This window comes from Callithrix jacchus, chromosome 14, assembly GCF_049354715.1.
Source record: "Callithrix jacchus isolate 240 chromosome 14, calJac240_pri, whole genome shotgun sequence".
In the NCBI taxonomy this organism is placed as follows: domain Eukaryota; kingdom Metazoa; phylum Chordata; class Mammalia; order Primates; family Cebidae; genus Callithrix; species Callithrix jacchus.
The window spans coordinates 105,751,744-105,773,121 of record NC_133515.1 but is presented as its reverse complement, the minus strand read 5'-3'; the positions used below and the strand labels follow the sequence as shown (position 1 = coordinate 105,773,121).

General features: G+C 45.6%; 1 protein-coding gene across 8 annotated transcripts in view; it reads left to right on the top strand.

Annotated features, from left to right (window-relative positions):
- Nucleotides 1-21,378, top strand: part of ASAP2 (ArfGAP with SH3 domain, ankyrin repeat and PH domain 2) — a 210,296-nt gene that overhangs the window by 6,760 nt on the left and 182,158 nt on the right. For 3 of the 8 annotated variants that reach the window (XM_035273272.3, XM_035273269.3, XM_035273275.3), the window contains exon 1: nucleotides 16,258-16,704. The exons of 1 other annotated variant lie outside the window; for it this stretch is intronic. In XM_035273272.3, the coding sequence (XP_035129163.1) occupies nucleotides 16,579-16,704 (126 nt within the window). In that variant the 5' untranslated portion in view covers nucleotides 16,258-16,578. Of the gene's footprint in view, nucleotides 1-16,257; nucleotides 16,738-16,939; nucleotides 17,264-21,378 lie in introns of those variants that run through there. 4 more of the 8 variants (XM_054245228.2, XM_035273266.3, XM_054245230.2 and 1 more) reach the window with 2 other exon arrangements.

Here is a 21,378-nt window from a genome sequence, read left to right as displayed (position 1 = left end):
AAATGGTTCTGTGGTTCTCCACTAGCTCAGGTTAAGTCAGAGTCTTAACAGGGTATTGCGTAAGCTCTTCCATGACCAGACTCCTGCCTGCTGCTGCAGCCTCCTCTCTTGTCACTCACGCAATTGCCACAGTGTCCTTCGGGTGCCTGAGAGCACGAAGTTCCCCTTTGACTCTGCACACACTGCCTCTCACCACCAACTTCCAGCTCACAGGCACCAGTGCGCCCTTATTCCTCTGGATCAGAGCCATCCTTGGCCCCGGGTGAGGCGATAGGCCACGCATGTTCACCCACTGAACTTGAACTTGATTGTACCTTCTGGTTAGAGTCTGCCCTCACTCTGCATTGTTAGCTCTAGGGGCTCAGGGACTGTGGCTCTCTTGCTCATCCCTAGGTTCTCAGAGCTAGCTCAAAATCTGATGCATAACAAGAACTGAGAATGAATGAATGAGTTAGGTGTGACTGTATCTGTGGATATATTCAACATTTGTTGAGAAATTAGGCTGAACTATTAAGCAGTCTAGACTGCAAAGGACCTTATATAGCACACTAAGAAATTGGGATTGTATTCACAGACTGCAGGGAGCCATTGAAAGATTTTTAAGTGAGTGCCATACTAGATTTGCATTTTCCAATAATCACTTTTGGAAAGATCATCTGTCACCCACATAAGCAGGATGGATTGGAGAGTTGTCTAGCCTGGAGATAAGAAGACTCACAAAAAAGGGGTAAGGACCTGAACTGACGAGGAATGAGGGGGATTGAGGGTAGGGAGCAGCTCTGTGGGTACTGTGTAAGTAGAATCATCAGGACCTGGTGACTGAGTGGATTTGCAGGATGAGGGAGGAGAAGGACTTTAGGATGGTGCCAAGGTTTCTGGTTGGACAACTAGATGAGAAAGAAGAGTAAATTAAATTCAGAGAAGCATGCAGTGAACTCTCAGTTGACTTTGGGTTGGCTTCACTGGGGTCTCGATCAGAGAAAACCATGTTTTTGACCTCTTCTGGTTAGCCTTTTTGAGCAAACGAGCTGGAATATCTGTGGGGTCTTGTGCCCTGTTACAGGTCTTAGATTCGGGAAGTGCAGAACCCCTGGTAGTCCAGCTGGTGAGTCAGGAGGGCTGAGAACCCCTCAGCCGAGTGCCCAATCCTACCTATGGGGGCATCAGAAGGTTTCTTTGTGCTGCACAGTGGTAGGGATGCATCTGGGGCATGCTCTTTGCTTCTGCCAGCCCAGGCTGGATTGCTGTGTCATATTATGGAGTGGGGTACAAAGGGGGCACTGATTTGCTGGCAATCCTGCCATGGAATCCTTGGTCATGGCTTTTCCATGCCCTGTCTCCAGCAGACTCAGACTGACCCAGTGTGCCCAACCAGCCATTTCCACAGGTCTGGCCCTGCCAGGGACCTTCTTGCCACATTCTGGGCTCTGCCCACTGGAGGGTTCAGGACGGGACCAGAGGCCCAGGCGCAGAGTTGTTATGCTCAGAGCCACGTGGAAAATGTGAACAGGGCCTGAACAAACTGCACAGCTCACTTCTTGGCATTTGCAAGTGGGACTCACCAAGATGCAATGCAGAGGCGGCCAGTGAGGTCAGCTTTGGCTGAGAACCCCGAACAGACTGCAAGAGTCCAGGAGAGAAAGGAAGGGACACTGGAGCAAACATAACGGGGTGTAGCCCTGTTTCAAAAACACCAACAGAGAAAGAAACCTTTGGAGGAAAAGTGCATGGTTCCAAATCCCAAGGGGGTACACCCTTGCCAGGGGTCTGATGTCTGACCCCAGGCTGCCCGAAGCAGTCACTAAATGCTGCTCTCCAACCAAGTTAAAAGGAAACAGCTCCCAAACCTTTTACAAAGAGAGTCACACATATGACCTTGCAGACTTCGGAAATTGCACAGAACTGCGAAAGGGAAGTCTCTGTTTCGAGCCATGACTAGGTCTCTTATATGACTTAGTGTTATTACTTCTGCTTAGAGGCAGGAAACATCCACAGCTCCAAATCCTGCAGGCCCAGAGGCCCCTCCCTGCGTGGCGGTCGGGCAAGGCTCCTGGAGTGAATGTTGGGCACTTTCAGATCCTCGGGAACTTTTTGCTCTCTGATCACAATTCTGCAAGTGGTTCCCCAGAGGCATGAAAGAGCCAGTGCTCTAAGGAAGGGGCCGGCTCACTTGCAAACCCACTCACCTCTAAGATTCACCCCACACATTTATAGATTTGGAAAGAAATCCATAGTCTTTTTTTTTCTTTTTTTAATTGAGACAGTGTCTCACTCTGTCACCCAGGTTGGAGTGCAGTGATGCCATTACCAGCTCACTGTAGTCTCGGCCTCCTGGGCTGAAGTGATCCTCCCTCCTTTTAGCCTCCCAAGTAGCTGGTACTACAGGTGCACACCACCATGACTGGCTAATTTTTGTATTTTTTGTAGAAATGGGGTTTCCCCATGCTGCCCAGGCTGGTCTTGAACTCCTGGGCTCAAGCGATTTGCCCACCTCCCAAAGTGCTATTATTATAGATGTGAGCCACTGTGCTAGCCCAATCCTTGGTTTCGAGTTTCTCCTCTAAAATGCTAGATAAAGCTGTGTAAACTTGCTTTCTCTAAAATCTCCCAACCACATATTAAAAACACAGACTTCCAATCCCCTCCCCTAAAGACAGTTCTGTGGCAGGGCCTTCTGGAGTCTGGACTTTAAAAAGGGTCCTGGAAACCCTTACAGTTGGGCAAGTGTCAGCAATGCTTTTGAGCCTAGGAATGTCAGAGACAGGTGGTCCTAGCCCATGGTCATTCTCACCATACCCCCAACATGTGAGCAACCTCCACAGTATGGAGGAGATGATGCTGGCCTGTGTGACTGCAGGGACCTGGGACTAAGACCTGTGCTCACGATGAGGATAGCGGTGAGGGTTCTGGAGAAAGAAAGCCGCTCCCAGAACCGTCTTGGGAGGTGGGGTGTTCGGGAGATCACCCCCTAATAATACATTCTAAGTCAGACTGTGGCTGCTCAGATTAATTCATCACAAGAGGTTTGTTGGGATAGACCCATTTGGGGACTTAATGACTAGACAAAATAAAACAGACAGTCTAGGGCCAGGCACAGTGGCTCATACCTGTAATCCTAGCACTTTGGGAGGCCGAGGCGGGTGGACCACGAGGTCAAGAGATCAAGATCATCCTGGCCAACATGGTGAAACCCCATCTCTATTAAAAATACAAGAATTAGCTGGGTGTGGTGGCACACACCTATAATCCTAGCTACTTGGGATTATCCTGCTGAGGCAGGAGAATCACTTAAACCCGTGAGGTGGAGGTTGCAGTGAGCCAAGATCATGCCATTGCACTCCAGCCTGGCAACAGAGTGAGACTCCATCTCAAATTAAAAATAATAAATAAATAAATTGGTCTAGAGAGCTGGGAGAAAGGCTAATTTGGAGGAGGCTTTAGTAGTCCTGGATACCCAGATCACTATGGCACCAAGTGGCAGATAGTTCAGTTGTCTCAGGGTGTCCGTCTCTGGGTTATGTGGGGCCCCTGTTCTATGGGATCAGGAAACACCTCTCTGAAGGTCATTTATTTCTTTGTTCCCCTCTCTGTGAGGTGACATGAAGGCCCAGCACCTCTGCAGACACCATTACACCTTCAGCTCCGTGTTCCCAGAGTCTAGTGCAGTGCCTGGCATGTGCGCATGGCATCATCTCTGAATGGCAGCTTTGAATTGGGTCTCTGTATAATTGACTGTAGGACTCTGGGCTTTGTGATGGAGATGTCCAAATGGACTCTCCTAAAAGGCCTGCGGCCAGCACAGTATTTCTTTCTAATTTCCTCCTCAAAGCACCAGGATATGCTTATCCCTGTGGCAGGAATCGCCATGGATCCTAACCTCATTTCAGCTACGCATTCTCCAGGCGTCTTTCTGTATTCACTCCACTCTAGGCACATGCTGACTCAGGCCAGTGCCTCAAATGGATGAGCAGGAAAACCTTGCTGGACCCAGAGTTAATAATAAAACGGGTTGGATACTCACATCCCACTCCCTCAGAGCGTGGGCTTGTTCCCAAGGGGCCCTGTCTCTCTCTCCAACTCAGCAGCACTCTTTAGTCCCAGCTGGAATTCATCAATGAAATACTGACCGGCATGAGCCTTCTCTGACAGCTTCAATTACCAGCTGGAGGAATAAAAACAAAAGTCGGGGGAAGAGACGTCAGAGGCAGAAAAGCAGCAGAGCTGGGTCCTCCTATGGCATGAATAATGCCAGGAAATATGTTTTTCCTCTATGTTTTAGCTCCGCTTTGGGAGTTTGCTTTCTAAAAGGTATTAAAAGAGGCTTTTTTTTAAGTTCTAGGATACATGTGCGGGACATGCAGGTTTGTTACATAGGTAAACGTGTGACATGGTGGTTTGCTGCCTGTCAACCCATCACCTACATATGAAGGCCAGCATGCATTAGCTATTTATTCTGATGCTCTCCCTCCCCCAACCCCAACAGGCCTGAGTGTGTGTTGTTCCCCTCCGTATCCATGTGTTCTCATTATTCAGTTCCCACTAATAAGTGAGAACATGTGGTGTTTGGTTTTCTGTTCCTGCATTAGTTTGCTGAGAATAATGGCTTAGAGCTTCATCCATGTCCCTCCAAAGGACACGATCTTGTTCCTTGTTAAGGCTGTATTGTATTCCATGGTGTGTGTGTATATATATATATATATATATATATACACACCACATTTTCTTTATCCACTCCATCATTCATGGGCATTTGGGGTGATTCTATGTCTTTGCTGTTGTGAATAGTGCCACAGTGAATATACAAGTGCATGTATCTTTATGATAGGATAATTTCTATTTCTCTGGGCATATACCCAGTAATAGGATTGCTGGGTCAAATGGTACTTCTGATTCTAGGTCACTGAGGATTCGCCACACTGTCTTCCTCAATGGTTGAGCTAATTTACGTATTTCTCCACAGCCTCACCAGCATCTCCTGTTTCTTGGCTTTTTAATAATCACCATTCTGACTGGCATGAGATGATATCTCACCGTGGTTTTGATTTGCATTTCAGAAGAGCCCTATTTGATCTTTTTTTTAAATGACCAAATAAAGATTTATTAGTTATAGAATCACACTATGTTTTTTGTTTGTTTGAGATGGAGTTTCGCTTTTGTTGCACAGGCTGGAGTGCAATGGCATGATCTTGGCTCACTGCAACCTCTGCCTCCTGGGTTCAAGCAATTCTGCCTCAGCCTCCCAAGTAGCTGGGATTACAGGCATGTGCCACCATGCCTGGCTAATTTTGTATTTTTTTAGTAGAGATGGGTTTTCACCATGTTGGTCAGCCTGGTCTTGAACTCCTGACCTCAAGTGATCCACCTGCCTTAGCCTCCCAAAGTGCTGGGATTACATGCATGAGCCACCGTGCCCAGCAAATCACACTGTGTTTTCAAGAGTGGGATATAAAATGTATGACTAATATTTTATTGAGCAACTATTACATGTCAGGTATTTTTACTTAATCTCTAATACTAAAATAAGTCACTTTTATTTTACTGAGATCATCTCTAATTCCTGTATGAACCCTGCTAGATATGTAATGGTACCTTTCTCCCCTCATTCCACCTTTCCAATAAAGAAGTGAAGCCTCCCAGAGCAACTCACTCAAGGTCAGAGAAAGTGGCAGGGCCATGATTTGAACGTGAGCTTCAAACTCTGAGTCCACACATTTGCTTTTTACTTTTTTAGTCTTTACCACTTTTTAAAACACTGATTTGCAGAGGGTTTTTTTGTTTGTTTGTTTGTTTGTTTTTTTGGTAACAGCTTTACTGAGATATATTTCATATACCATACAATTCCACCATTTAAAGTGCTCATGCCTGTAATCTCAGCACTTTGGGAGGCAGAGGTGAGAGGATCTCTTGAGCCCAAGAGTTCAAGACCAGCCTGAGTAACCCAGTGAGACCCCATCTCTACAAAATTTTTAAAAGTTAGCCAGGTGTGGTGGTGCGCATCTGTAGTCCAGCACTTTGGGAGGCTTGGGGGGAAGGATCCCTTGTGCCCATGGGGGTGGAGGCTGCAGTGAGCCATGACTGTACCACTGCACTCCTGCCTTGGTGACAGAGCAAGATCCTGTCTCAAAAGCAAAATAAAATAAAATAAGTGTACAACTTAAGGGTTTTTAGCATATTCACAGAATTGTAATTTTAGAATATTTTCTAAATATTCTCAATCAATTTTAGAATATTTTCATTACCCAAAGAACCCTTTAACTCTCACCCCTTTATTCCTCCATCCCCTTCCCTGACCTAAGCAACCACTAAGCTACTTTCTGTCTCTACAGATTTGCTTATTCTAGACACTTCATATAAGTGGAGTCATATAATATGTGATCTCTCGTGACTGGCTTCGTTCACTGAACACAGTGTTTTCGAAGGTCTTCCTTGTATCGGTGCTTCATTCCCTTTAATAACCAGATGATATTCCATCATTTTATGTGTTGAATTATGCCCCCCCATTCATATGTTGAAATCCTAACCCCTAATGCCTCAAACTGTGACATTATTTGGAAATAGTTGCAGATGTAATTAGTTAAGATGACATCATACTGGAATAGGGTGAGTCCCTCATTCAACATGACTGGTGTCCTCATAAAAAGGGGAGATTTGGACACAGATGTGCATCCAGGGAGCACACCAAGTGCAGATGAGGCAGGGCTCTGGGTGATAAGTCTATAAGCTGAAAAATGACAGAGATGGCCAGGAAACCACCAGAGGCTGGGACAGGGGCCTGGAACACACCCTTCCTCTAGAGGAACTGACCCTGCCTACACCTTGATCTCTCATTCTCAGCCTTCAGAACAGAGACAATAAACGCATGCCATGTAACTCCCTAGCTTCTGGTGGTTTGTTACGGTCCCTAGGAAACTATACCACATTTTGTTCGCCCATTCATCAGTTCATGAACATTTGGGTTATTCCCACTGTTGGGCTATTAGGAATAATGCTGCTGTTGACATTCGTGAACAAGTTCTTGTGGGAACATGTGTTCTCATTTCTCTTGGTATATAACTAGCAGTGAAATTGCTAAGTCATACAATAACTCTATGTTTAAACATTTGAGCAAGTGCCAGGCTGTTTTCCAAAGTGGCTGCATCATTGTACATTCCTACTGGCAGCATGTGAGGATACCAGTTTCTCCGCATCTTCACCAACACTTGTTATTGTCTTTTTTTATTCTAGTCATCTGTATTAGGCTATTTTCACGCTGCTGATAAAGAAATATCCAAGACTGGCTAATTTTTAAAGAAAAAGAGGTTTAATGGACTCACAGTTCCACGTGGCTGGAAGACCTCACAATCATGACAGAAGGCAAAAGGCACATCTTACATGGCAGCAGGCAAGAGAGAATGAGAGCCAAGTAAAGAGGGTTTCCACTTATAAAACCATCAGATCTCAAATGGGCGTGGTGGCTAAAACCTGTAATCCCAACACTTTGGGAGATTGAGGTGGGCAAATCATGAGGTCAGGAGATCAAGACCATCCTAGCCAACATGGTAAAACCCCATCTCTATTAAAAATACAAAAATTAGCTGGGTGTGGAAGTGTGTGCATGTAATCCCAGCTACTTGGGAGGTTGAGGCAGGAGAATCACTTGAACCAGGGAGTTGGAGGTTGCAGTGAGCTGAGATTGTGCCACTGCACTCCAACCTGGGAACAGAGTGAGAGTTCATCTTAAACAAACAAAACCATCAGACCTCATGAGACGTATTCACTACTGTGAGAATATCAGGGAAACTGCCCCATGATTCAGTTATCTCCCACTGGGTCCCTCCCACAACACATGGGAATTATGGGAAGTACAATTCAAGATGAGATTTGAGTGGGGACATAGCCAAACCCTATCAGCATCCTAGTGGGTGTGCCATGGTATCACATTGTGGTTTGGATTTGCCTTTCCCTGATATGACTAATGATGTTGGGCATCTTTTCATGTGCCTAGTGATTTGTATATCCTCTTTGGAGAAATATCTATTCAAATTCTTGGCCCATTTTAAAATTGAGTAGCCTTTTATTATTGAGTTGTAGGAGTTCTTTAAATATTCTAGATACAAGTCCCTTATCTTATTTGTAAATAAGATATCTTATTTACAAATATTTCCTTATGGCCTGGCACAGTGGCTCATGCCTATAATCCCAGCACTTTGGGAGGTTGAGGCAGGAGGATTGCTTGAGCCCAGAAGTTTGAAGCCAGCCTGGGCAATATGGTGTAACCCCTGTCTCTATAATAAAATACACACACAAAAAAAAGTTAGCAAGGCATGGTGGCGTATGCCTGTAGTCCCAGCTACTTGAGAGGCTGAGGTAGGAGGATCACCTGAGCCCAGGGAGGTCAAGGCTGCAGTGAGCCACGATTGCACCACTGCACTCCAGCCTGGGCAACAGGGAGTGATCCTGTCTCAACACCCCCCCACGCAAAAAAAACAAAGAAAACCCAAACAATATTTCCTTAAAATCTGTGAGGTTTTTTTTTTTTCCACTTTCTTGATGTGTCCTTTGTAGCACAAAAGTTTTTATTTTTGAAGTCCAATTAATCTATTGCTAATTAGTATTTTGCTGCTTTGCCTTTACACTTGCCCCTCTATAATTATTCCCCCAGGTGCAGCCAATATGACCTTTATAAAGTGTAAAACAAATCGTATCAGCCCTCTGCTTGTAAAAAAACACACCCCAAGAAGGAGGTCGGGGCGGCAGTGAGCCGTGGGAGACAGAGTGAAACCCTGTCTCTAAAAACAGAAGAGCAAGCCAACAGACAAACACACCCAAGAAGAGTCTGAGGTCCTGCACACTCTGGGTCCCGTCCACCTCTTCAGCATCAGCTCCCAGCCACAGCCATTGCTTCCTCACTCCCAGCGCTGGAGCTGCTCTGACCTTCTTCTCACAAGGTCCACTTAATTCCAGCTTCAGAGACTTTGCAGTTGCTCTTCCTGCGTAACACTCTCCTCTCTGATTTGCACTCAGCTGCTCCTTTCCATTCTGGACTCAGCCCAAATGTCACTTCCTCCCAGAAGTCTTTCCTGATTTTCCTCTTGGATGTAGCTGCTTTACCCTACCAGGATATTCTTTATTCCATCCCTCTGCTTCATTTCCTTCAGTAGGATTTTAATATGTGACGCTATTTTAGTTGCGTATTTACTTACTATTCGCCTTCCCGGCTAGCTCTAAGTTCCAAAACACCAACCACCGTCTCTGGCTTCTTCATTACTACATCCTAGTTTTGGCAATGGTACTTGGCATATACTAGATATTTATTAAATATTAGTTGAATTAATGAGAAATGTACAGCAGCAACTAGACAGAGTATATTACAGCATGGCATTTCAGAAATCAAAGAAACTTTCCTAAATCTTAGGACAGGAAAAAACCTTAACCCTCCAGGTTTTATTGAGTTCTATCAATATAGTTCACCTAATTTGGAATGCTGACTTCTGACAAGTGGGACTATCAAGTCCTCGCTATGGTGTATCCTTATGTATGCTAGAAAAATGCTTCTCAAATTGTAAAGTGCAAACACATTGTCCGAGGATCTTGCTGAAGGGCAGGCTCTGATTCAGCAGCTCCAAGGTTCTGTACATCTGCCAGGCTTCCAAGTGATGCCAGTGCAGCTGATCTGGGGACCACACTTTGAGTAGCAAGGGTTGAGGGGACAGGAATCCTTAGCTCATATGTGACAGTGTCACGTCACCACCACACTGAAACTAGAACCGTACTGAGGCTCCTGATGTAGAGGGAAGAAGACATTTCAGTCTGTAATAGTGCAAGGGACCCAATCCAGTCACCACTGCCCCTCCCAACCACTGCTTGAATTCTGTCTATAAACATATTGTTACTAGAATATTTGAGTGGAGAGAAGACCCCCATCATGGGGGGGAAATAAACCACTGTGCCTTCACATATCTCAAACCAATGGCTTTTCCTTGTAGTGAATTAACATGTCTTCTCTCATTTTATATGTTGAAGGATCAGCACCCCATGCAATTCAATTGTTTGTTTGTTTGTTTGTTTTTGAGATGGAGTCTCGCTCTGTTGCCCAGGCTGAGTTGCAGTGGCACAATCTCAGCTCACTGCATCTTCTGCCTCCCAGGTTCAAGCAATTCCCTGCCTCAGCCTCCCAAGTAGCTGGGATTACAGGCGTCCACCACCACATCTGGCTAATTTTTGTATTTTTAGTAGAGACGGGGTTTCACCATGTTGGTCAGGCTGGTCTTGAACTCCTCAGCTTGTGATCCACCCGCCTTGCCCTCCCAAAGTGCTGGAATTACAGGCATGAGCCACCGTGCCCGGCCTATGCATTCAATTCTATGAACATTTATGGAGCACCTACTGTGTGCCTGCCCTGTTTTGGAACTAGATATATAAAAATAAATAAAACACCTCCCCTTCTCCCAGGAGCCTGGTGACTGCAGTGGGATGAGAAAACAGATGTTCTAGTCATGATCTAACATGAACATGTGTATAATGCAAGCAACCAGTGCTTCAGGGCAAAAGAAACGTTGTGTTTCCAGAGTAAAGTTGAGACTTACCAGTTGAGTGCTCCCATCTCGCCTGAATCATTACTTGGCTACAACAATTACTTCAAACACCAATGAGAATAGAGAGAACACGGTGTGCACGGGCAGGGAGGAAAGGCAGGGGTGGCCCTTTACGGCATGCTAAGCTCTGGACAGGGCACCTCACTCCATCCCCTCACAGCAGCACTAGACTATGTGTAAAGCACTGTGGAAGCAGGGGGGACTCAGATGGTTCTACCCAGAGGCTTCAAAAATGATGTTTGGAGGAAAGATTTGGGTTCACTCCTTAAAGAGGACCAGAAGTTTGCCAGACGGACAAGAGGAAGAGTGCCCCAGGCAGAGGAGTCCCCATGAGGGGTCACGGATGAGGAAATCCATAACGTGCTCAGTGAATGGTGAGTTAACTTGCCCTGTGGGAGACAGATGAAAGGCAGGGAGACTGCATTCAACTTAACGGCACGCAAGGGCACTGTGAGCTGGGAAACATGGCAAGCTTGGCGTGGTGAAAGTGGGGCTGGCAAACTTTCTCTATGAAGAGCCAGATAGTACCCCAAATATTTTAGGTGTGGGGGCCATCTGATGTCTGTTGAATCTACTCGACTCAGTTGCTGTGGGTAAGAGGTAAAAGGGTGGTGTGGTGATGCCAATAAAACCTCATGGTCACGCACATTTGAGTTCCATGTAATTTTCACGTGTCATAAAACATTCCTCTTTTGACTTTCTTCAACCATTAAACGTGTCAAAACCATTCTCAGCTCACGGACACTATAAAAACAGGTTGTGAGTTGTATTTGGCCCCTGGGTCACAGTGTGCAGTTCGCTGGGTCAAAACACAGTGAGGAGAGGACAAGAGTCAAGGAAGTTGGGGAAAAGCCTGGGACAAACTGTGACTAAGGAGTTTAAACCTTATCAGGGGGCCAAACGGAAACCACTGGGCATTCTTTAGCCCAGGGAGAACATATTCAGATAAGACACAAGTGGACTTCTGTACCACCTAAGAGGGGGTCCTACAAAACTAAGAATGGGTCTCCATGGAGGCAGAAGACACTGACTTGACTCGAGAAGATAAAATACTGCAAGCACACTTTAAAAGCTTTAGCAAAACGTATTTACATACAGAGTGCTTATTAAACTCTTTTGCTCTTTCATTAAAATGAACCACACCCTCTGTTGATACTGGGTTGTTTTGTTCTGAATACTTGAAAACAACACATGGTATTTTCTTCATTACTCAAAGACAAATATTTTTTTATTAATACAAGTTGCCTTTGCTCTTAAGAGTCCATTTACTAAGATTTTTATCCTGCATGTGTTTTAATTCCATAAAAGTGAGTCATAGCTGGAAGTTCCAATGCCCTGACTCTGGGCAAGGATGATACAATTATACTCAGAAGTGAGCTGGTCAATGTTTAACAATCTGCTCTCTGAAAAGGCGTATGTGTGAACATACGTAAATACGTTTATTTCAACTTTTACTGATTTAAAAGATGTGTAGCCCACAATTTATGAGTAATTACAAAGTACACACTACTCTTTACTGTAAATTCCATATAGCTAATTAATTCTCACAGAATGCTTTCATTGATTTTGGCCAAATGCTTTCACCCATAGCCAATCTGTGTCTGCAATTCAACCACAGTTTGACAAAATAAGACTATAAATAAATGCTTGATTATTGTCCAGCTCAGCAAAGAAGTTGCTCATGTCATTGACAAATGAATATAGTTCCAACTGAATATTAGTTGACTTTTTTTGTTTATGTTACTAAGACAAATTGAAACAGTGAAGATGCATGCTATAACTTTATTCACCTGTCAATGACATGAGTGACTTTTTATTGAATCATATACTAGCTTGCAAATATTAGAAGGGTATTTCCTCAAAAATTTCATTATTTACAATGTGATGACTACAGACCTGACACATCTTTAAGTCTAATCTGCACGAATGACATTTTTTCTATAACTGCATTGTTTATTAAGTTAGATAATCAATCAACAAAACAATAAATCAGGTTTTGATTTTTATCATTTGCCAATTTCCCTGGTGTAAATACCATGGACTATTTCAAACTAACAGATATGGAGCTGGGAAGAGATGTTCATGAGAGCACCGTTGTATAATACTTCTACCATACAGAAGAGATACAACCAACAACTTGTAAAATTCCTGAAAATTTAAGAATCAGATCTCTGGAGCCAGCCCAAATGACTCTAGTATATGACTGATCATATTTAATTTACCTAGAATTGTCTCTTCCAGTTCAGCAATGAGTACGTCATCTATAGAAACTGCTTTGTTAAAATACAAAAATGAACAAGCCTCAAGTATCTGTAAAGTTAGCAATGACTAAATCTGCTTATTATCTAAATCTACCATCTTAACAAAATGACCACGTTCTCAAAAATTAGCTCCCAATGGCATCTAAAACATGCCTCATTCTCAAAAGTCTAGGACCAATAATTAGAGTCTCAGTTCTAATGTTTAGTAATGCTTTGTAGCATTTTTCTCTCGTGTCTAAATTAACATAAAATACAGAAAATGGCATCATGAACACCAGGGGCAGGGAAGCACCTTAGAAATTAACTAGTCTAAGCTACACTCTTTAGGGAGGCTAGCTTCCTTATCACGGAGAAGCAATGTTACTACCAAAACCGGAGTTTTCATTCGTAACATAGTTTCTGGGTGCTAAGGTGAGATAACTGTGTGAATGTATTCCATTTTCTCTCACTTTTGGGAAAAATGGGTCCCCTCAGCAACATGATTTTGGGGAGGGTATTAAGTTATGAAAAGAAACTTTCAGTTATGTTTACATGTTCACATCACTAGGGTTTTTTTGTTTGCTGTTTCTGCTTCGTACTATCGTTCTTTTAAAGCCCGTATTCGCCCATGCCAAGAGTAATCATTTACAAGTTAATAGCAAGTGAACTGGACAAGTCTTGTGTAAACCAGCCAACCCTCAAGCAAATTTCAGAGTCCAGAACATATTTTACACCTTGATCTCAGAGCGATAAATCTTAGGTTCTTGTGAACTACTAGAGGCAGAAAATTCTTTTGGAAAATGGGCTGTTAGCCAATCTCATGGGGCTCCTAAAAATTTCATTTTTGAGAGGAGAGTCTCTTCTCTCGAAATGATGTCTGTAACACCACATTTTCTTTTTCTCCTTTTCCCTTCTTATTCTTTTCCTTCTCCTTCACCTCCTCCTTCTTTTCCTCTCCCCTGTTCTTCCTCTTCCTCCTCCTCCTCCTTCTTTTTTATAATATAGGCTTACAATCTTTTACTGAAACCCCAAGGGCCAGATATGTATGGATTCGGAAATTTTCAGAGTTTAGAAAGGTAACACATTGCATATAGCATATTATCTGAATCACCCCAGTAGGGTCTGGGGCCATACTCCATGATCAACCATGTTTATGTTTTGCAGCAAAACATACATATTCACATGAGGTAGGATAAACAAGACCACACATAGCCTCTCATCCGTTCATTTCAGGTCAATTTTACTATTAAAAACTATTTGTAAAGCTACATTTTCAGGGCTTTTTAGATTTAACAATTCTGGATAAGGGAGTATAGGCCTGTAATGACATTATCAGCATGCTCTTCTCTCGGTGCATTTAAAAAAATATGTGGAGAACATATTGATCTTGTTGAACTTTAATTTTATTGATCTATGTTGAACTTTAATTTTATTGTTATGTGTTGGAAGCTACTCATTCTTATATTAATCTCAGAAAGGCACTAGCTATGTTTTGCTCTGGTCTTGCTTTAACTCTAGGCTTATGCAATAAGCAAGTTAGATTTCTAAGGGATGATGGAGAAATAAATGGCTCTAGCATTCTACCAATTTGGTATCCTCTTTAGGCCACCAATGAACTTGTTAACTACTTGTTTGTTTTCTACCAGCCTTGCAATGCAACACAGCTTTGCAATTTTCTTTTATTTTTTTAAAAGCTACTAAAGATTTCCGTATCTGCAAAATTAAAAAAGAATCAAGAACTGGTGTTGTATACAAAGGGAACAGAGAATACCAAGCTTAACTTTGTCCTTGTAGAAGAAGTATTGATTAGTCTGGTTAATGCTGTACTAGACACCAAGGAAAAACCAGACTTTCTTTCTTAGGTCCCTCATAGCCTCATAGAGACCAGCCCTCTACACATCAAGACTTGAAAAGTTATTCAGGATATTCCCTGCAGTCAAAAACTGTGGCTGGGAAACTAGGTGGGAGGGAACAGAATCTGCCTGGTGTTGGAGAGGATGTATTAATATAAATAATAAACACAGAATATGTATTGTAGAAGGCTGCAAATAGAGGAAACCTTCAGGCACCCAAAGGGTAAAAAAAATAAAAAGAAACAGACACCGTTTTTAAATTGTAACTTGTTGTCTAGTGCAATGATAAAAGCTATCCAAGAATACAGCTATTTTAGAAAGTTAAATTTTACATGCAGTGCTACTAAAATACCAAAGGCCATACATAATGTCTGACCCAAGCTGCCACCTCATATAGCAACTTCTTACATGGGAGCTTTAAAAAGATTGTTTGACTGGTCCACTGTCCTGCAGTGTCAGGAGACAGTTTTGTCTGACATATCGAATTTCCAATGTCTCTCACACTTCCTCCTTTTCAGATGCACAAAAGGTTTTTGTAAAGTTTCTCTTGGTTTTACTGCTGGCAACTACAGAAACCATGCCACAAGTCTGGTGTAGAGTTATAGGGTGTGATTTTATTTGGTTGGTGTCTTCAGAGCTTCTGGATTTTTAAATATAACTGAGAATTTCCTTAAGAGCTGTAAATGAAAATAGGGACCAGTTCGAATTCTTTACTGGCCCAATTTTGTGCGAGGTTGGTTGGCTGCTGTTGCACGTTCCCCTGTTCCCCTGGCCCCTCTTCCTCCTGCACCCGCTAGGGTCCCTCCTCTGCCTGCCGGAATACCACTTCGGGGCGTCCCAGGATGGGTCCTGGCCTAGTACCTCAAAACTATTTTTAACTGAGAATACCTATCATTGGGCAGCTTAGGAAACGCGACTGGGACTTTTAGTAAGGGCCCCTGACCGCTCTGAACTTGAGTCAGGGGACATGGGTTTGAATCCCCAGCCAGCCGTCTATCTTGTGCTCTTGGGCACACTGTGTCCCCTATATAAAATTAGCCCCTGTCTTCATCTGTCTTCGAGGGTTGCGAGGATTCAATGACTGCACGCAAAGCGCACATTCACGGTCAGGTCACTTCTGGCGTCCGGCTCTGGTCCCCGCAGGGTGTCCGCGGGCGGAGCGCATCCTCCGGCAGGGGGCGAGCTCCGCACCCCGCTTTCCTCACCGGCTGGCGCGGCCCACTGTTCAGGTGGGGAGCCCACAGGGGCTCCGCGCCGGGGGCGGGAGGCGGTTGGCGCACACAGGAACGGACTCCGGCCGGGCGCACCCCCACACGCGCCCTAGCGGGCCCCGGGTCGGAGTAGGGGCCTCGAGCCAGCCGGGGGCGGAGTCTGAGCGCGGCGGTCCGGGCCCAGAACGCCGAGACAATGCGGCGCGCGGCGGCCAGGAGCGGCTCGCCGAGCCGGGGCGCGCTCCGCCTTCCTTCCTGCGGGCTCCGCTTCCCGGCGGCGCGGCGGCGGCGAGCGCGCCGATTGGCGGCCCGGTCCTCCTGCCGCCCCGCCCCGCGCCCGGCCGGCCGCCGCCCCCGGCCCGGACCCGCCCCTCTCCGCGGGAGGCGTCGGGGCCCGCGGCTGGGTGGCGGGCAGTTCCCGCCGGCTCTGCGTGCCCGCCTCTGGGCTCGCTCTGAGAGGACGCGGCGGCGGCGGACGCGGAGCCCTCGGAGCACAGGCGGGCGGGCCGGCCGAGCTGCGCGGGGCTGCGCGCCGACCCTGCTCCGCCGCCAGGCCCCGCGCGGCTCCCGCGCCCGGCGCTCCCCTTTGTCCGCGGGCCGGAGCGGCGGCGGCGGCTGCGTAGTCCGAGCGGCGGTTGGAGCCAGTGGCTGCGGCTGAGGCGGCGGCGCCCCGGCAGCCGTGCGCCCGCGCGCCGAGGCGATGCCGGACCAGATCTCCGTGTCGGAATTCGTGGCGGAGACCCATGAGGACTACAAGGCGCCCACGGCCTCCAGCTTCACCACCCGCACGGCGCAGTGCCGGAACACCGTGGCGGCCATCGAGGAGGTGAGGCGGCCTGCGCCGCGGCTCCGGCCGCAGGTATCCCGCTCCCCGGCCCCGCCCGCCGCTCCCGCATCCGCATCCCCGGAAAACTTTCTTTGCTCCGAAGCCGGACGCGGCCCGGCCAACCCTGCCCGAGATAGGGGCCCTTTGTTCCCGCCTAGGTGGCTTGGAGGAGATGGGTGATGGCCACCTTGGGCCTCTTTAAGACCTCCCCTCTATCGGCCTCGTGGCCCTCGCGGGGTTCCCCCGCCTGGTCCCTTCCCCGCAGCGCGGCCAACTTTGGCCTTAGCGTCGAGGTCGGCGGCGAGCGGGAGATCCCGCAGCCCGCCGCCGCCCGGGGTCTTTGGTCCCCGGCGCGGACCTTACCAACTTGTTCATGAAGTGGCCCGGCGGGGGCAGCTCTGCGCTTCGAGCTCCCCGCCGCAGACTCCGAGCCCCGCAGGGCCCCCACCCTCGGGTCCGCCGGTCCAGGGGATCCCGGGCTTCCCGGGAAGGCGTGCCGCCTCCGCCTGGGCGGCCTGGCCAAGCCCCACCCGTGCCCGGAGAAGGAACTGCGGAAAAGGTGTGTGAGAGTCGGTGCTTCTGGGTCCAAGAGGCCTCCATGAGCCGCTCCCCGGTTACCTGGGTCTCACCTGCTTGAACCCCGAATGCCGCCGTTCCCCGACATCCTGGAAAAGGCCTGATTGTAGCAAAATGCTTTCAAGGTGCAAAGTCATTGCGCCTTATCTGCTAACCAGCACGCTCTCCAAGTCCTGGGGAGAGGAACACGTAGGAACGTAGAAGCTTGGTTGAAAATTAAAGCCGCGGGGAAAGGGCAGAGTCCGGGGGTCCCTGCTGGCTGTGGTTTGAGGCACATCCTCACCTTCCAGTCCTTTTCCTTACCTACCAAACGGGATTAGTAATGCATCCTTTCCAGGATCAGAAACTGTGTGAAGTGCTTAGCACTCTGCTCGGCTCAGAATAGGTTTACAAGCCACACATGTGGCAATAGTGAGTCCATGATTAAATGTCTCGGCCAGAATGTCAGGTTACAGTTTTAAAATTGGGTATTGCAGGTATTTTAGCAGAAAATGCCTGGGCTAGCAGGAATGAGGGGAGGTCACCAAAGCGCTTTAAATGAAGCAATGGCTTTATTTTTTTTTCTTTTTTCTTTTACCCATTTGAACAAAGCATCTGTTGTTAGGAATTGCTTGAAAAAAAAAATCCAGAATGTTTTCCCTTAATGGAAAATTTTTTTCTTTGTAGATGTAAACAGTCAATAAAAGGGAATCAAAAGTAACAGATTCAGCATTCTGAATGCTGTTAGTATAGCTTGGGTAGCCTTCCTTCTCTCCAGTTAATTTGGCAGAAGAGAGCTGCATGTAAACCTTTCCTATGAGTTCGGTGATTCCCCAGATCACTCAATTCTACTTTTAGCAGCAAGGCTTAAAAATGATGCCTTCAAATGAGGCAGATGGGGATGGGTGAATGAAGTTTGTTTTTTTTTTTTTTCCTAGAGTGCCAGTAAAAAGCACAGTGTTTTGAAAATACACCGTTAATAATGTTTATGGAATGATCATAACCAAAAAGGTAGCTGAATATTTCTTAAGGGAAGGAACCATTGTGCATGATGTCTTTCTTTAAAAAGCTTGATTATGTTTAAAGTTCTGTTGCTTTTCCCCACTGCAGTTTGTCAGTTAAATATTATTAACATTGGCAGATGTTGGAAAGCCAGGCAAATCGGAATTGCTATTAAAATTGGCATACCCTTTCCCTGATTAATTTTAGTTTACAGTGTATAATTCCAAAGCTCTTTTTGTATGCTGTGCAGGAGATTACCCTAGAGCTCAGTTACTGAGCAGATTACAAAGAGACTGGATTTGGTCATTTCATTAAATTGCAAGCTTGCTTCATGTTGCCGTCTAAGCCCAAGAATTGGTTCAAGTCTCAAAATGGAAAAATTAAAATCATTTCAGGTTTATTTCACTTTAAGCAAATCTACATATATGCTATGATGATGGTGTGTGTGAACTTGGTTTTGTAACTAAATTGGAAAGTTGTTCACTTGCTATGGTAAATCAATGTGGATTTCTTTAAATAATGCTCTTTTCCAGTGTGTCTAATGTTCCTTTCTGTTACTAAAACTTGTTCTATGTGTGGTTTAATAGCATGATAGCGACAGTATTTTGGTTTTAAACAAAAATCTACTTCTTATAAGGAGACGAAATGTGAAGGTACCATGACATAAAGTTACTCATTTAACAAACATTTGCAAGCTCTTGGTCTTATGTTTAAACAAATGGATCACGGAACTAGCAAACTAATTTTATTTTTATGTATTTATTTTTGAGATGGACTTTTGTTCTTGTTGCCTACGCTGGAGTGCAATGGCACAATCTTGGCTCACTGCAAACTCCGCCTCCCAGGTTCAAGTGATTCTCCTGCCTCAGTCTCCCAAGTAGCCGGAATTACAGGCATGCACCACCAAGCCCTACTAATTTTTTGCATTGGCGGGGGCGGGGAAGAGGTTCATCATGTTGGTCAGGCTGGTCTCAAACTCCTGAGCTCAGGTGATCCACCTGCCTCAGCCTCCCAAAGTGCTGGGATTACAGGTGTGAGCCACCGCGCCCAGCCAGCATACTAATTTTATGCTGATTAACCTTTTTGAACCTGTTATTTCCAATGTAGGTTATATCTGCCAAAAAATCATTTTACAATTAAAATGTACTGTTTGGATTTGCATACTTGTTGCAGGGATATTATTATAGTAACTGCCGGGTCCTTATTCTATACTATGAAACTCACAGGTTTTGCATTCAGTCCTTATCCCTGCTTTATAGGTGAGGAAATTGAGGCTAAGAGAGGTTAAGGAACTTGCTAAAGGTTATAGAACTGGGAAGTGAACTTTGAACTTGGCTCCTGCTGTTTTCAGCAACCATGCTGCTTTCTGTTACTTTTCATGATGCTGAATTCTCTAAATTACTCCTTTTTTTTTTTGAAGATGGGGTTTCACCATGATGGCCAGGCTGATCTTGAACTCCTGATTTCAGGTGATCCACCCACTTCGGCCTCCCAAAGTGCTAGGATTACATGCGTGAGCCACCGTGACCGGCCTATAAATTACTCCTATGTCAGATTGACCTGGGTTCAAGTTCAGACTCCACCGTTTGCCAGCTGTATGAACTTGAGTGAGATGCCTAACATTTTCTCATTTTCCTCAGCTTTAAAATCTGGATAATAATACTTGTTCAATTCAGAGGATTGTGGTGAGGGTTTAGTGAGATAACATACAACACAGAAGCTGCCAGACAATTGGTTACCAGCTTATATAGTGAGTCCACAGGCCCCAGTGAGGGCTTTTGGAGTGAGGTGAGATTTATATGGGGGGAAGAGTCAGGGAAATGGCTGAATGGCTGAATGGGCGAGTGAATGAAACACTGCTGTATATCTGTTAACCCATGTGTATTTTTAAGAAGTTTGTTGTCCTGGCAGCAGGCGAGAGCATAGCTGTGTTTTTTTTTTTTTTTTTTTGAGACGGAGTTTCGCTCTTGTTACCCAGGCTGGAGTGCAATGGTGCGATCTCGGCTCACCGCAACCTCCGCCTCCTGGGTTCAGGCAGTTCTCCTGCCTCAGTCTCCTGAGTAGCTGGGATTACAGGCGTGCACCACCATGCCCAGCTGATTTTTGTATTTTTAGTAGAGACGGGGTTTCACCATGTTGACCAGGATGGTCTCGATCTCTTGACCTCGTGATCCACCTGCCTCAGCCTCCCAAAGTGCTGGGATTCCAGGCGTGAGCCACTCCGCCCGGCCTGCATATCTGTGTTTTATAATTTTCAATTGACCACCTTCTCTGATTCAAGTAATCATTTTGTACAGTTTTAGCAAACTTAGCAAAGTCTGGTGCTGCAACTGAAGTCTGCCCCATGCTTTTGGAAATAATGGAGAAAAGTAGTTGTGACAGAAATTTGAAAAGTGAGGGTTTGTTTTTCTTCCTTTTTTTCCTTCTTGATTTTGGTTTCTTCAAGCCTCTGAGTAATTTGAAATAGTCTCAAAATAGGGAAAAATTATATACATATCTGGAATATTCATGTTTTTGGTTAGACCCTCCTTTATAGAACCATCCATTCTGCCTTGCTTATTTGGCATTGATGTAGTTTTAAAAATAAATTTGATGTTGACTCGTAAGTATTAAAATTTAATCTGATTCCTTCCGGGGCCATAATTCTCTACTTTGTTGTCCTTGGTTACCTTGGCAATCCCATTGCTGTCACAAGCACAGGGTTCCAACTGCAGGGGTGGGGTGAGCATCTGGGCCTGCTGACTCCCAGGGGCCCTGCCGTCCATGGGGCCAGACCCCTCCTAGCAGCGACAGTGGGAACCAGGCCTACGTGCTTTTTGGTAAGAATGTGATTCTGAATGTTAGCCCTTTGTGGCTTGTTTGAAAAACAGCTCCTCAAGTCCCCAGATGAACAGATTCTGGGTCTGTCCTCAGAAGGACATCACCTTCTTGCTCAGGCAGTTCATGTTTTTGGAAGCAAGTCCTGATGGGTCAAACGGCCACCTTTTTATACTGTGTTCTGAAATTTGAATTTCAGACAATTTAGAATCACTTAAGGAAGGAGCCATTTTCTCTTCCTATGTGGGCCCTCCTCCCTGTCCCCCGCTGAATGCTGAAGTCAGTTTCTTTCTTAGGGTC